General features: G+C 40.7%; 1 protein-coding gene across 3 annotated transcripts in view; it reads left to right on the top strand.

The window, feature by feature from the left end:
* Positions 1-15,576, top strand: part of DRAM2 (DNA damage regulated autophagy modulator 2) — a 34,486-nt gene extending 18,910 nt beyond the window's left edge. For 2 of the 3 annotated variants that reach the window (XM_061631823.1, XM_061631824.1), the window contains exons 3-8: positions 404-471; positions 5,149-5,288; positions 9,702-9,879; positions 11,137-11,219; positions 13,579-13,671; positions 14,923-15,576. In XM_061631823.1, the coding sequence (XP_061487807.1) occupies positions 404-471; positions 5,149-5,288; positions 9,702-9,879; positions 11,137-11,219; positions 13,579-13,671; positions 14,923-15,030 (670 nt within the window). In that variant the 3' untranslated portion in view covers positions 15,031-15,576. The remainder of the gene's footprint in view (positions 1-403; positions 472-5,148; positions 5,289-9,701; positions 9,880-11,136; positions 11,220-13,578; positions 13,672-14,922) is intronic. The other variant, XM_061631825.1, reaches the window with a different exon arrangement.
* The last annotated feature ends 366 nt before the right edge of the window (positions 15,577-15,942 follow it).

Consider the following 15,942-nt stretch of genomic DNA (forward strand, 5'->3'; position numbering starts at 1 on the left):
TGGCAAATTACCATTTAATGTTTTTCCAACCGATGTGCCAAAATGTCTTTGGCTGGCCCTTCAGTAGTTTTATGTTAGATTCTTAATATTAGATGGTGCTAGCATGGAACACAGAATAAACAGTTAAGGCTGCAGCTTGTGACTTGTACACATGTGGAAGTCCCACAGAAACCTGTGAACTATAGCCATTCATAACTGCTTATGCTAAAAACTAGCTATATTTGGCAAACAACCATTTCTTATTCTTGAAAGAAGTTCACTTTCTTAATACAGATAATTGTTCCAATATTAAAAACTTACTGCATGCATTTTGAAAGAAAACTACTGTTAGATGCCTTCCTTTTTTTAGATATGCATTTGATGGGTTTTGGAGTCACAGTATCTTCCGTTGCTTTTCTTTCAGCGACACAGGGACAACACCTCCTGAAAGATGTTTGTTTGGGATAATGTTAAATATTGCTGCTCTTTTGGGTAAGTACATTTAAAAAAATCCTGGGCTTCTGGAAGATGGTTAGACTCAGCCTTTGGTGAGACTCCAGAGGGAAGGAATTCTGTATTTGTAGGGAAGAAATTGAGATGCCCTTGTGATGTGGAATTGGTGCATTGATGGAAAGGAGGCAAGAACACCACTGACAGTTCTTAAATATTTTAATTGCAAATACAGATGGCAATAGGATTACTGAATGTTAATTATTCCATGAATCATCCTGCTAAACTTGCCTGTCACATAGTAAAATAGATGAGTAATTGTGTATGAGTCTTGTGCTAACAACTAACAACTTCATTATGGCATAAGCTTTTGTGGACTACAGTGCACTTCAATAGATGCATGAAGTGTTATTTTGAGTTGTAAATATATATACACATGGTTGGAGGGGGATTGTAAACAGTGAGGTGGGATGAAAATGCAGAAACTCCAAACAATGATGATCACATAATTAACAGAGGTAATTCACAAAATCATTGTTAACTGACATCCTGGCACTGGTAAGCCAGTTAACACACATAATGTGCTTAAAATCCTTTGTCTCAACTCAGTCCACAAGTGATAGCCTTGGACCTCTTGATATATTGTAATTCAGTGGTTTTATATTGTATCTCCCTTAGCTCCAGGAGGCTATTATGCAGCTTCACCCTAAGGTTGTCCTGGGAAGGTTGAAATAGTTCCCTGTTGGCTCTTCTGTACCTGAGAAACATTTATGATGATACTTGTGTAATACAGACTCAGGGATAGGAGACATTTGAGCAGTTCCACCAGGGCGTCAATAACTTTCACCCCTCCATCAACCTTCACCTATACCAGTCCATGCAAGAGATTGTAGGACTAAAATAATGTGCATATGTTCACGTACATATACTTATATAGCTAATAAATCATTTTCTGATTAAATGTAGGGGAAATCAAGGAGACTTACAATCATGGGGATGCAGACTCATGAGATTAACACAGACTCAAAGCTACAAGTAGAGTTTACAGAAGAAGTGGAAGTGCAACTTGGCACATAGAGAATGCTTGGGCAAGACTTTCCAGTAGATAGTTGATGAGCTCAGAGGGTTTTCACATAAATATCTAAATGAGGAACCTAGGGGCAGGACATGGTATACTGTGTTAGAAGACCACATTGGCTTATCTTATACTGAACAAGCAGGGAAAGAAACTTGGTTTGAGTTTATCACTGAGGAGACGATAGAAATCTAGGAAGCCAATCAGAAAGTGACACAACTTGGATGGAGACAGGATAAAAAACTCTGGTATGGAGGAACTGGCTAGAGAGTAACTAAATAAATGTAGAAGAGAAGCAGGAGTAGAAATCCAACCCAGAGTCAGACTTATACTTGACGCAATTGGACGTCCCTTGTGCTTAAAAGATAAGGCCGCAAGCCATGATTACTCAGAAGTAAGCTCCATTGGGTTCAATGGGACTTACTCCCAGGTAAATGTGTACTGGATTGCAGCCTAAGAGACCATTATTCATAAGAACCACTAGGTTTGTATATGTTGCTCTTTCTTTTGTGTGTGTTTGTTGTAGCTTAATAAAACTTTAAAATCGTGAATTTTTCTGATCTATCACTGCTTGGTTCAGACAGTGGGAAGGCTGTCATGGACTCCAGGTTTGTACTGAGTATTAGGATACCTGTTGGAGAGCATTGGGGCCATATTATAAAATATCTCACAAAAATTCCTACTAGGTTCACTTCCTGGACAATAGAGTACAGCTACATAATTAACATACAGTGCCTTGCAAAAGTACTCAGATCCCTGACCAATGCTCTCATATTACTGAATTACAAAGTGTACATTGTAATTTTGTTCTGTATGTAGGGCCGGATTATCCATTAGGCTTAATAGGCTGAAGCCTAGGGGCCTGGAGCTCTTGGGGGCCCGTGCATAAGCTAAAAAAAATTATCGTGGGACAAGAGCTTCCGAACCGCCCTCCATCCCCCCGCTTCACTTACCTTTTTCTCTGCTGTTTTTTGCGGTTTGTCATCAATGAAGATGGCGGCCGAGGTTTCCCTAAGGGGCTGAAGCCTCTGCCGCCATCTTAGGTGATGGCACGCATGTGTGCTACACACGCCCATTACTGCCATCAACCAAGATGGCGGCAGAGGCTTCAGCCCCTTAGGGAAACCTCGGCCGCCATCTTCATTGATGGCAAACCTGAGCGAAAAAAAGCAGAAAGGTAGGGAGAAGGGCCCCCCAGACACCAATCAGCCTAGAGGCCCTCCTCAGCTTAATCCGGCCCTGTCTGCATGATATTTTATTTTGAAACACTGAAACTCAAAATCAGTTATAGTAAAGTGACATTGGTTTTATGTTAGGAAATGTTTGTAAGAAACATGAAAAATTGAAACATGTTGCTTGCAGACGTATTCAACTCCTGTGCTGTGGAAGCTCCCAGTTTAAACAGATGAAAGAAATTGGCCTATCGAGGACACAGTTACCTTACCATTGGCCTCCACCTGTGAACCATTAAAGTTGCTGTTACATCATCAGGATAAAAACCCCACTATTGAAGGATCATTGGTCAGACTGTGGATCTGAAGGAAAATAAAGACCAAACAGCATTCTGCAGAAGGGAGAGATAATGTAATGCAATTGCATAGATTAGGAAAAGGGTACAAAATAATATCCAAGTGTTTAGATATCTCAGTGAGCACAGTTGGATCAATAATCAGGAAGTGGAAGCTGCATCACACCACCCAGGCACTGCCAATAAAAGGCCGTCCCTCAAAACTCAGCGCTCAAACAAGAAGGAGACTTGTGAGAGAAGCCACAGAGAGGCCAACAATCACTTGGAAGGAGCTACAGAGTTCAGTGGCTGGGAGTGGAGTAATGGTGCACCAGTCAACCATATCAAGAGCTCTGCATAGCACTGGCCTGTATGGAGGGTGGCAAGAACGAAGCTGTTACTCAAAGAGGACCATCTGAAAGCATGTCTGGAGTTTGCCAGAAATCATGAGTGCCCCAGCTGCGATGTGGGAAAAAGTTTTGTGGTCAGATGAGACCAAGATAGAGCTTTTTGGTGAAAAAAAGTGCTATGTGTGGCTCAAACCTAACACTGCCCATGCCTCAAGACACTCCATCCCTACAGTGAACTATGGTGCTGTGGGGATGCTTCTCGTCAGCAGGGACTGGGCATCTGGTTAAAACTGAAGGAAGAATGAATGGAGCAAAATACAGGGAAATGCTGCAAGAGAACCTGCTTCAGTCCACTAAAAAACTGAGGGAGGAAATTCACTTTTCAGCAGGACAACATGTTTCAGTTTATGTTTCTTACAAACATTTCCCAACATAAAACGAATGTCGCCTTACAATATTTGAGTTTGAGTTTCAGTGTTTCAAAATAAATTCAGTAATTTGTAATTCAGTAATATGGGAGCATGGGTCAGGGGTCTTAGTACTTTTGCAAGGCACAAGGGAGGCCGCCTGGGAACCATATGTAAGCCGCCTTGGATTTCTATGATGAAAAGAAAGGCAGGGTATAAATGTAATAAATAAATAAGGCACTGTATAAGCATCATCTTATATAGGAAGCCAGTTGACCACTACACATATATGTATAAGCTTTGTAAATGTGTATAAAACCATTATATAATACATTATATAAAACCAAGCCCTACAATACAACCACATCTGTTCAGTCTCATCAGACTTTATAAGAATTTATATCAGGCATTTACCAGACTATAACACCCACCCACAAAATGAAATAAAAGATCAACAAGGCCAGGAATAATCTACTACAGGATAGACCTAGAAGAGAAAATGACAGTTGTCACTTAAAATTTCCAGCTGAAAAACATGTAATAAACGATCTGCATCCTGTCCTGGACAATGACACTTCTCACAGGCCTTTGCTGCTGATAGGTCTGTACTTGCTTACAAAACAGTCCCCCATCCTAAAACATCTACATCTACTAACCCACAAGCAACAACGGGTTACAGGGATATGGACAGAGGGACCAGTCCCTGAGACTGACCCAGATGTCAATGCTGTCCCCATGTCTAATCTGGCAGCCCTATTACAGGATCTAATAACAGCATCCATAACGTCGGGTTCATTCACTTGCTCCTCTTCCAATGTGATCTATGCCAGCATCTGTCAGGATTGCCCTTTTGCAGGCAGTCTCTGCACAAAGGATTTTTAGCATACTAAACATTTTAATTGGCTTACCAGTGCCAAGATTCTGTTACCAACAGCTATTTTGTGAATTACTTCTGTTAATTACGAGATTAACACTGTTTGTTTTTCCTGCATTTCACTTCCTTCTAATTTCACTGTTTACAATTCCAGCCCTCTAAAGCCACTTGTGTACCCTATAACTCAGGATAATACTTAATGCATCTAATGAACTAGACTGTAGTCCATAAAAAATTATGCCAGAATAAATTTGTTAGTCTTTTAAAGGTGCTGCAAGACTCTTCATTCTTTTTGCCGCAACATACTAACATGGGCTATTACTCTAGAAGTATATATTATGTAACTAAAAATTCATCTGCTCTCAGGTCTGCATTCACAGCTTTCTTACATTCCTTCTATTTTGTTGTTTTCAGACAGCCAAAACAATTGCCCTTGGTTTCTGTCATTTTTGCCGTTGAATAACAGACTTTTGTACATTCTCACTGTTATTTGGATTCGTTCACAGGTGTGGCTACCATGTATGTCCGATACAAACAAGTTGGCACTTTGAATCCTGAAGAGCCGAAGATCCTCAGGTTAAATAAGGCTGGCTTTGTGTTAGGAATAATTAGTTGCTTTGGGCTTTGCATCATTGCGAACTTCCAGGTTCGTGCATCATCTTTAATTGTTTGGGAATTACAGATATACATATGCTAATCATAAGGAAGTGTTTGGCCTTTTTTTTAAGGGAGAAGTTGCTTACCGATTTCCTTCCACCATAAATGTGGGTAGTGAATGCATGTGAAAAATAATTTATTATAGGAATCTGCCTTACACCAAGTCAGACAATTGGTCCATCTAGCTTAGTATCATCCACACTGACTGGCAGTGGCTCTCCAGGATTTCAGGCAGGGTTCTCTCCTATCCCTACCTGGAGATGCCGGGGATTGAACCTGGAATCTTCTGCATGTGATGCAGATGCTCTAACCCTTTCCTATCATCTCATAATAGATTTGGGTTCTTGATTGGGCTTTGCTTTTATACTGCAGCAGTAAAATTGCCGTGCCACAGTAGTGACCCTTATGTACATTTACATAGTAGTAATCAGTAGAGTTAGGTTTTATTTGTTTGGGCCATATTCCTGGACAAAAATGGATGCATTGGCAAGGAAAATATTAAAACACTAGGAAATAAAATCTAGGTTGCATTCAAACCTTTGTTGTTGTTGTTGTTATGTGCCTTCAAGTCAATTACGACTTATGGCAACCCTATGAATCAGCGACCTCCAAGAGCATCTGTCATGAACCACCCTGTTCAGATCTTGTAAGTTCAGGTCTGTGGCTTCCTTTATGGAATCAATCCATCTCTTGCTTGGCCTTCCTTTTTCTACTCCCTTCTGTTTTTCCCAGCATTATTATCTTTTCTAGTGAATTATGTCTTCTCATGATGTGTCCAAAGTATGATAATAATAATAATAAACTTTAATTTATAGGCCGCCTATCTGGCCAATGGCCACTCTAGGCGGCGTACAATAAAGCACGATAAAATACATGGTAAAATATGATACAATAAAAACAATATAACCAGTACAGCACAATGCAAAATTACAATATTTAGTAGAGTTGTCAGTAATACAATTCTGAAGCTAGTTCACCTTAGAAGTCTCAAGTTCATAAAGGCCTGATGGAAAAGCCAAGTCTTCAGGCCTCGGCGAAATATATATAAGGAAGGGGCATGTCGAAGATCTATTGGGAGGGAGTTCCAAATCATGGGGGCCACCACAGAGAAGGCCCTCTCCCGAGTCCTCACCAACCCAATCACTTTAGTTGACGGGACTGAGAGGAGGCCCTGAGTGGCAGATCTTGTAGGGCGGCACAATTTATGACGTTGGAGGCGCTCCATCAGGTATACTGGGCCGAAACCATACAGGGATTTATAGGTTAATACCAACACCTTGAATTGAGCCCAGAAAATAACTGGAAGCCAGTGTAGATTGTACAGCACTGGGGTAATATGATCATAACGGCGGGTGTTCGTAAGTAGACGAGCTGCCGTATTTTGTACCAGCTGTAATTTCCGGACTGTTTTCAAGGGCAACCCCACGTAGAGCGCATTGCAGTAGTCTAAACGGGAGGTGACCAGAGCGTGTACTACGAGTGGGAGCTGGTGGACAGGAAGGTAGGGTTGCAGTCTTCGTATGAGACGCAATTGACCCCAAGCTGCCCGGCACACCGATGAAACCTGAGCCTCCATGGACAGCTTGGAATCAAGGATCACCCCGAGGCTGCGGACCTGGTCCTTCAGGGGCAATTTTACCCCATTAAATACCAGGTCGATGTTTCCCAACCCCCCCTTGTCTCCCACGAGCAGTACCTCAGTTTTATCAGGATTCAGCTTTAGCCTGTTTCTTCCCATCCATCCACTCACGAATTCCAGACACTTGGACATGGTCTCCACAGCCGACTCTGGTGAGGACTTAAATGAGAGGTAGAGCTGAGTGTCATCCGCATATTGGTGGCACTGCAGCCCAAACCTCCTGATGATAGCTCCCAGCGGTTTTACATAGATGCTAAATAGCATGGGAGAAAGGATAGAGCCCTGTGGCACACCGCAATTGAGGGGCCAAGGGTCTGAAACCTCATCTCCCAATGCCACCTGCTAGTGCCTATCGGAGAGAAAGGAACGGAACCAGTTTAATACTGTGCCTCCTATTCCTAATCCCTCCAGACGATCCAGCAAGATACCGTGGTCGACGGTATCAAAAGCCGCTGAGAGATCTAGGAGGACAAGAAAGGTGGATTCTCCCCTATCTAATGCCCTCCTCATATCATCCACCAGAGCGACCAAGGCTGTTTCAGTTCCATGTCCAGTTCTGAAACCCGATTGGTATGGATCTAAATAATCCGTTTCATCCAAGTGCGCTGACAGCTGATTGGCCACCACTCGCTCAATGACCTTGCCCAAGAATGGTAGATTTGAAATTGGGTGGAAGTTGTTTAAATCTTGGTATGATAACCTCAGTTTCACCATTTTAGCTTCTAGTGATAGTTCTGGTTTAATTGTCTCCATTTTGGTTAATGACTGTGCCAAGGTATTGAGTACAATGTCCTCATTGTCAACGGTAAAGTTACATAAGTCTTCTGTTGTCATTACTTTAGTCTTTTTGACGTTCAGCTGTAGTCCTGCTTTTGTGCTTTCCTCTTTAACTTTCATCAGCATTCGTTTCAAATAATTACTGGTTTCTGCTAGTAGTATGGTATCGTCTGCATATCTTAAATTATTGATATTTCTCCCTCCAATTTTTACACCTCCTTCATCTTGGTCCAATCCTGCTTTCCATATGATATGTTCTGCGTATAGATTAAACAAATAGGGTGATAAAATACACCCCTGTCTCACACCCTTTCTGATGGGGAACCAGTCGGTTTCTCCATATTCTGTCCTTACAGTAGCCTCCTGCGCAGAGTATAGGTTGCGCATCAGGACAATCAGATGCTGTGGCACCCCCATTTCTTTTAAAGCATTGCATAGTTTTTCATGATTTACGCAGTCAAAGGCTTTGCTGTAATCTATAAAGCACAGGGTAATTTTCTTCTGAAATTCCTTACAAACAGATAATTCATTCTATGACCAAATAAACACTTTGTAAAATACAAAAGAAAGTTAATGTTGTCCCCAAAATAACAATTTGGCAGAATAAATTGATTGTCATGTGGATTACTGAGATGCTCATCAAGAAAATGTTACACGCTTTGACAGATGCCATTGCTATTTTTTGAGTTGCTCACTTATGTTTAACAGGGTGCTAATGAGGCAATTTGCAGGCATTGTCTTTGATTGCTCATTTGGTTTTTTGGAATTCTCTGTTGGGGACTGATAATTTAGCAGCAGATACAGCTTGCATCATGATTCATGACCACTGTGCTAGTATACCACTTAGTTTCAAACCCCATATAGTGAGCAAGGGGAGAAAAGGTGGTTTCTGTATTATTCTGCTCACATTGTATTCAGACTGTAGCTGGTTCTCTGATCTCTTCCTGGGTTCTCAGGATCTGGCTACTAATGATCAATGCCACCAATGTGTGTTAACAAAATACAGTATACCAAAGTACACGTTGTGGATTGGAGGTTCTGTCTCTCTTTTTCCCATGAGGAGTGCAGGTTATCAGTACTAGAAATCAGAGTTAATTCCAAGTTTATTATTTTGGGCATCTGTTATGTTCAAATGTTTTAAACACATAAATTTCTTGTTGAGAATTGACTTGAAGGCAGTACATTTACATTTCCCCCCAATCTTATTCTTGCAAAAACCCTGTAAAATATGTTAGGTGGAGAGAGAGTGACTGGCCTGGGGTCATCATGTGAGCTTCATGACTGAGTGGAAATTTGTGTCTGATCCTAGTCTCTTAACCACTACACTATACTACTGGATGAAGAATAAATGAATGACAAGTATTCCTACTCAGACACTAAGTGCATTTTTGCACTGAGATGTTTGTTGGTGTAGATTCCTCTGTTACAGCAGCAATCCTGCCAATGTGGTATAGTGACTAGCGTGTTGGGTTTGTGTAGGGGAAACCAAAGTTCAAATCCTTGCTCAGGCATGAAGCTTATTTGCTGGGCTTGGACTGGTCGCAGTCTCTTGGCCTAACCCACTTTATAGGGTTTTATATTGTGAGACTAAAGTGCTATCTCAGTTCTTATCTGGACACGCATAATGCAGCAACCTTCTTGAAGCTAGACGGATCTAGGTCTGGTCAGACAGTAGTCATATGGGAGACTACTTGGATGCCACATGTATACCACCTTGAGCTTCCTGGAGGAAAAGTAGGATATCATTTATATATTATTTTCAGCTAAAGGGCAGGGTAAACATGCTTTAAATCTAATAAAAATGTGAAGGAATGGTGGGATACAACAGTAACAATTAGATATCCGATCTACTATCAAATCACACATTTGCAAACATGAACTCTCCTTGGGGTCTCGCATCCAAAGGCTCAGTTTATAACTGGTGATTGAACTGTTTAACTTTCAAATATTGCTGTGTCTAACATTCTCTCAAATCTATTCCTCTAGAAAAGTACTTTATTTTCCATGCATGTAATTGGAGCTTGCCTCACATTTGGAATAGGAGCCATTTACATTCTGGTTCAAACAATTATTTCCTATAAGATGCAACCAGGAATTCACGGGAAGGGCATTTTCTGGATCAGATTGACAGTTCTGCTATGGTGTGCATCAAGCATAGCAAGTAGTATCCTTTGTGGTGAAACATAAAATAGTGAACATAAAATTGGAGCATAGCTTAATAGAAGCATCATTTATATTCAGAGAAATAATTGCTAAAAAGTACCATTTGATATGGCAGTGCTGAAAAAATATCACAGAACAGGAATTTCAGCAGCTCTTAAGTATACATTGTGCACTTTATTCATTCTAGATATATATCTGCCATCAAAATAAAACAAATCCTAGTTCAGTGGGATTTGTTTAGTAAAACTGTGTGCAGTTCAGTCTCATCTGTGTTTGTATGGAAATCTCTCTAGCATCAATGGGCATTATTTTATTTATTTATTTAATTTAATTTAATTTATACACCGCCCTAAGCCCGAAGTGTAAGAATGTAAAGAGAGCCTTATTTGACCAGACCAAAACAGTCTAGTATCTTGCTACCATTCTTTTTTTCTAACCTAAAAAGTTGTAAATGATCTAGCCTTTCCTTGTAGAGTAGTTGCTCTAACCCTTATATCATTTTGGTTCCCTTTCTCCACTTTTTTGAGTTCTATTATGCTTTTTCTGAGATGGGAAACCAGAAGTGTATACAGGGTTCTAAATGCAGCTGCCCTGTAGATTTGTATAAGGGCAGTACAGTAATGTCATTGATGCCAATTGCAGCCTCACTTCCAGGAAAAATAGCACCTGTGGGGATGGGAAAGAATAATTTTCATAGGGATTGCAGCACAGAAAGAAATCCCAAACTGATTTCTCCACCCTGCAACTGCTATTTAAAAAGACATCTAATGTATTTGCAGTTTATGTAATGCCTACTTTGGGATATCTAACCCTGCATATTAGGGACTAGGCTGTAAATCCATTTGATAAATAATTGACTGATTTAAGATAAAGTTGAATGGCTTCTCAAATTCTGAAGTGTAAAGCAGCAGAGAATATTTGAAAGGAACTCCATTTGTGCTTCTCTAAATGCCAACCATTATTTTATGTGTTACACAAGAGATAAGAAAAAAGCTCTGTTTGGCATTGATTAGGCCTCAGATGTGGCATTTAATCAGTTACTTGTTATTACATTTCAAAAGGATATTGACAAACTGAAGAAAATAGCAAAGTTAAAGATCTATGCCAGGAACAATGGTATCGGTTCAATTTCTGCCTGTGAGGCAGTCAATAAAGCAGAGAGCCTCTTGGTCAAGGAAAAAGCAAACAAGGGCAAGCAAAAATGAATATAAAGTGAAAGTGCTTCTTTTGTCTCATGGATGTTCCTTAACTTGTTAAGTGTTTATTTCTTCAGTCATTTTGAACAGTGGCCTATTTGGAATGGGTTTAATACAGAAGCTGCACTGGGACCCCCAGGAAAACGTAAGTTTCATTTGGTTAAGAGGAAAGATGAAGAGAAGACACAAAGAAAATTTGTAATCTGCACTGTAGTGTGCGTCTGAGCAGCCTATGCATGCTCATTTTTGTTTTTGTTGCTTCCCAAAAAGCTAACTGACCACAGTAACATTTTGCCAGGACATAGAAAAAGAAGGTAGTGGTGAGGTTGAAGCCCACTGTTGTCTTGATTATTTTAACCAAAAAAGTACCTACAAAGTTAGAAACCAGATATTCTGACACTCGCCCTGCCTCAGCTTCTGCCTATCTGCTAGCTTCTTTGAATAGGTTTTTTTAACAGATGAAGTGAGACATAAATGAACAAATCTAATTCTATATATGGTGTAAGATGGAGGTGCTCCTGATATTTCTAAGAATACTGTGGCCCATTTCATGTCATCCTTTTCCCACTCCCAGCCCAGCTTGGAGAAATGTGAATGTAAGAACAGTTCTCTTGGATCAGGCAGAAGAAGGTCCATATAGTCCCGCATCCTGTTTTCCATGGTGGCCAACTTCTGGGAAGCCCACAAGCAGGCTATGTAGGCAACGTCCTGAATCAGAAAGGGGTGTGTGCATCAGAATACTCTGCTAAAAGGGTTTCCTCCCCCCTTCTGAATTTGGAATGAGTTTACATAAAATCCTGTCAAACTGAGCAGGATTTAAACCCTACTCATCAGTTTGGCTCCGTTCCCCTGTTCCTGCTTGTAAATGTCCTTTTCTCAGTTCCTTCCTCTTCAGACACCCAGTATAATTCATGGAAGGTTATTATTTTTTTATCTCATGCATTTTCCCTCCCCCCCCCCATCCTAAACATTCCAACCAGAGTACTTACTAAGCTGATTCACACATCACGCTAAGCCAAACTATGCTTAGTGCGAATGCACAAGGGTGAGGGTTACTGGAGAGGTGATCACAGCCATTTTGCTCCTCCCCTCATCTTCCTGCTGCTGCACTGTTGTGAGCTAACCATTGCTTGATTTAGCATGTTGTCCAAACACAGGCTCATGGTTTCTCTTCTCCAGACAAACCACAAGCTCCTAAATCCAAGAACAAACCTTGCTTACAGCTTGTGATTTATCTAAAGCCAGATAAACCATGAACCTTGGTTCTGACAAGCATGTGGGCTCCTGGAGAAGCTAAGGTAATCTTCAGTAACTTTGCTGCTGTGCTATGCTAAGACATGGTTTGTTTTAGCAGACATGATCTCTTCTCCAGGAGCCCACATGCTTGCACATTTGCACTAAACCAGTTTGGTTTAGCACTGTGTGCAGCCCAGACTACTGTAACTGTTGGCAGCTTGATCACACTAATTTTCTCTCTCCTCCTCCAGTTACAGTACCTGTTTCCTTCTCAACTGAAAGCTCAATGTTCCTGCATCCCAAAAGCTTGTCTCAGGGTGTTTTGATTTTTTTAAAAAAATTACATTTTTGTGTTTGGGGAGTCCATTGAAATATGTAGAAAACACTACCTTAATTTTGGGTGGCTCCATTTTTCTTGGAAACTCAGGCAACCAAGTTCATTATTTATTTATTTAATTTTATATCCCGCCCTTCCGGAAGGAGCCCAGGGCAACAAACAAAAACACTAAAAGCACTCTAAAATGTTTTAAAACAAAACATTTTAAAAAACATCTTAAAACATAAAAACATTTTAAAAAACAGCTTTAAAACATCTTAAAAAGAAATTCCAACACAGACGCAGATACGGTCTCTACTTAAAAGACTTGTTGAAAGAGGAGTCTTTAGTAGGTGCCGAAAAGATAACAGAGATGACACCTGTCTAATATTTAAGGGGAGGGAATTTGCAAGTGTTGGTGCCACAACACTAAATGTCTACTTTCTATGTTGTGTGAAACAGACCTCCTGATTAGATGGTATCTGCAGGAGGCCCTCACGTGCAGAGCACAGTGATCTACTGGGTATCTAAGGAGTAAGACAATCTTTCAGGTATCCTGGTCCCAAGCTGCATAGGGCTTTGTACACCAAAATTAGAACCTTGAACTTGGCCCGTATTTTAGAAGGAAATAATGTTCACGTTCAGGGTTTCAGCAAAGCATTCTACTCATTCTCATGTTCAATTATCTTTTCCAGCTGTTACTGTGTACTCTATAGCTGTTGAGCATGCACACTCCTCCTTCAGCTGATTTTAGAGTTAGTCCCCATGGGGGGGGTGTTTTTAAAGATAGTTCATACTTTTTGCACACTTTCAAGGTTCATCTGAGCATGCTGACACCTGTCTTATTTCTCAGACCCTGTTTGGACTTGTTGACATTCACTGCCCGAGTTTGCTATTGAGTGATCTTTCATCACTAAGTAGTCCTCTCATATGAATCTTTTGTCTTCTACAGGGTTACACATTTCACATCATGAGCACAGCCTCTGAATGGTCGTTGGCTTTCTCTTTTCTCAGTTTTTTCCTTACTTATATCCGTGACTTCCAGGTAAGCCAATGCGTTTTTTTTGCTGAACATCTTGCAAGTCATAGACTTGGGATATAGTTAACCACCCTGACATTGAGACGCGTGGGGATGGTTTCACATCAAAGAGATACTTGATGGGATAAAATGGATTGTAAATTTCCTTGGCAAATTGGGTGAGGCAAAATTACCCCATGCTAAAAAGATCATGGCTTTTTATCTGTAACTTCCTTTGACATCCATGACTGGCCACTACTAAGATACTAGGTGGGTCATTGAAATGGCTATTTTTCTGAAGTACAATGGGACAAGTGGAAAGGGAAGAGTACTTCACATATGTGCATGTTTTACTTTTAGAAACTGCCCTTATATTACTACCTTTTCCAGATTTTTTTAAAGCTTAGAGAAAATATATTGTCTTCCTTACTCACGAGCTACTGAAAATTATAAAGCAATGCATTAAACCTTTTACAACTTTCTACTAGATGGCTGAATTTAGCAATAGAAAACCATTAAAAATGCATTTTCCCTGCACACTGCAGAATATTATTTACTTCAATGAATGTATACCCTATCCTTCTTCCACACAGGGGACCAGGGGAGTTCCCCCCCTTATTTAATTAGGGCATCTTTATTTAAGTAAGATAAGGAACCTGTGGTCCTCCAGGTGTTGCTGGACTACACCGCCCATCATCCCTGACTCTCAGTCATGCTGGCTGGGAAGGGTGGGAGTCGGGGAGGGACGCAAGTTCCCCACCCCTGGTTTTAAATGTGTCAGTAAAATTTTTCCAGTTTAACCTATAGTGTAAGTGGGGAACCTCAGGCCTAGAGGTTGAATGCAGTCCTCTAGTCTCTGTTGAATCCTTGGTACTTTTCCCAGGCCACCTCCCTTACCAGCCCTGCTCAATACCCTCCTGGTTATTTTGCTCTGCTGGAATGGAGGTCTAGAAACCTGACTTTTGCTTGACTGAAATGTAGCCTATTGTAGAAAGGTAACTGTTGCACCCATTGCTTCACCCGCTTTTGTCTCTAGCCTACCCACCACCAGCATTTGGTTCCCAGAATGTTCCCCAGGAAATGCAGTTCTCCAACTGACATATTTCCCATTCCCGTTCTATAGAATCAAAAAAAGAACCCAGTTATCCACAACCACAAGACCTTCATTCTGCCCCTATGAAGAGGATTTAGTGCAAAACTGCTGTGTTGCAGTTGTAGTTTTGTGTAAATGAATTGACAAACCTTGTTCATTCTTTTCCACCATTTCTTCTACTGCAGAAAATCTCCTTGCGTACAGAAGTACTGCTGCATGGGCACAATCTTTATTATATGCACCAGCAGCTCCAAGCAGATGACCAAGAAATGCCAATCACAGGGAGTATATAAGAACAAGAAACAAGTGTGGGTTTGATCCAGAGGGTACCCTTCCATCATAGGAAGGCTTCCTTTAGATCCGACATTGTTTTCATTTCTGATCAATATGGAGGATAAAATCCAATGTTGCATGAGTGCATTTCTGTTGACAGTGGGACTTCCCTCTCCTCTCCCCAAATCCTTTCTGGAGAGTCACCCAAGGACGGTAAAGTCCCCTTGCATGAACAGAAGGCCATTGCAGTTGCACACAGATTGCACTAGATTTCACCCAATAATTTCCTCATCTTTCTTAACATGCAACTAACAAGTAGACGCCTCCTGGCCTCCTTGTCATCAACAAGATCTCTAACCCTATAAATGTGTTTTAAGATTTGGCACATTCAATGCAAGCACAAAAAATGTGTCATTTTATATGAAAACACCTGTATTAATGAAGGATTATGACTGAAGTCTGTCAGATTTATGTGAATTCTGAATATGAAGTAATACTGGCAATAGCAGACTGTAACATTTCTTTTAGATTTTTATACACTGAACAATAAAGTACAGATTAAAGTTTGTTGACTGAGATCCACGATTTCTGCATTCCCTAAGAAAGGAGATGGGTTCAAAAGATTTCGATGTGTAGGTTAAACAGAGCAGAAACCAGAAGTAGTTTTCAGTGAGACTTACTCCTGGTTAAGTGTGTACAGGATTATAGCCTTAAGAGTTCTCTTGATTTGGGGGTGGGGGAAGAGAGCTCATGCCCTATAGGGAAATTGGCAGTATTGACTTTTGTACTGTCAGCACTACTATTATATAAAGTAGCTTCCTTAAGACACAGGAAAAAGCAGTATTTAGCAGTTGAGAAATCTGGAACAGTTGGAACTGTTCTAGCGTTGTTGCTTGGAATGTCTTCTATGAATTGGTTTTATTAAAAACTTG

This window comes from Rhineura floridana, chromosome 6 (genome assembly GCF_030035675.1).
Source record: "Rhineura floridana isolate rRhiFlo1 chromosome 6, rRhiFlo1.hap2, whole genome shotgun sequence".
Classification (NCBI taxonomy): domain Eukaryota; kingdom Metazoa; phylum Chordata; class Lepidosauria; order Squamata; family Rhineuridae; genus Rhineura; species Rhineura floridana.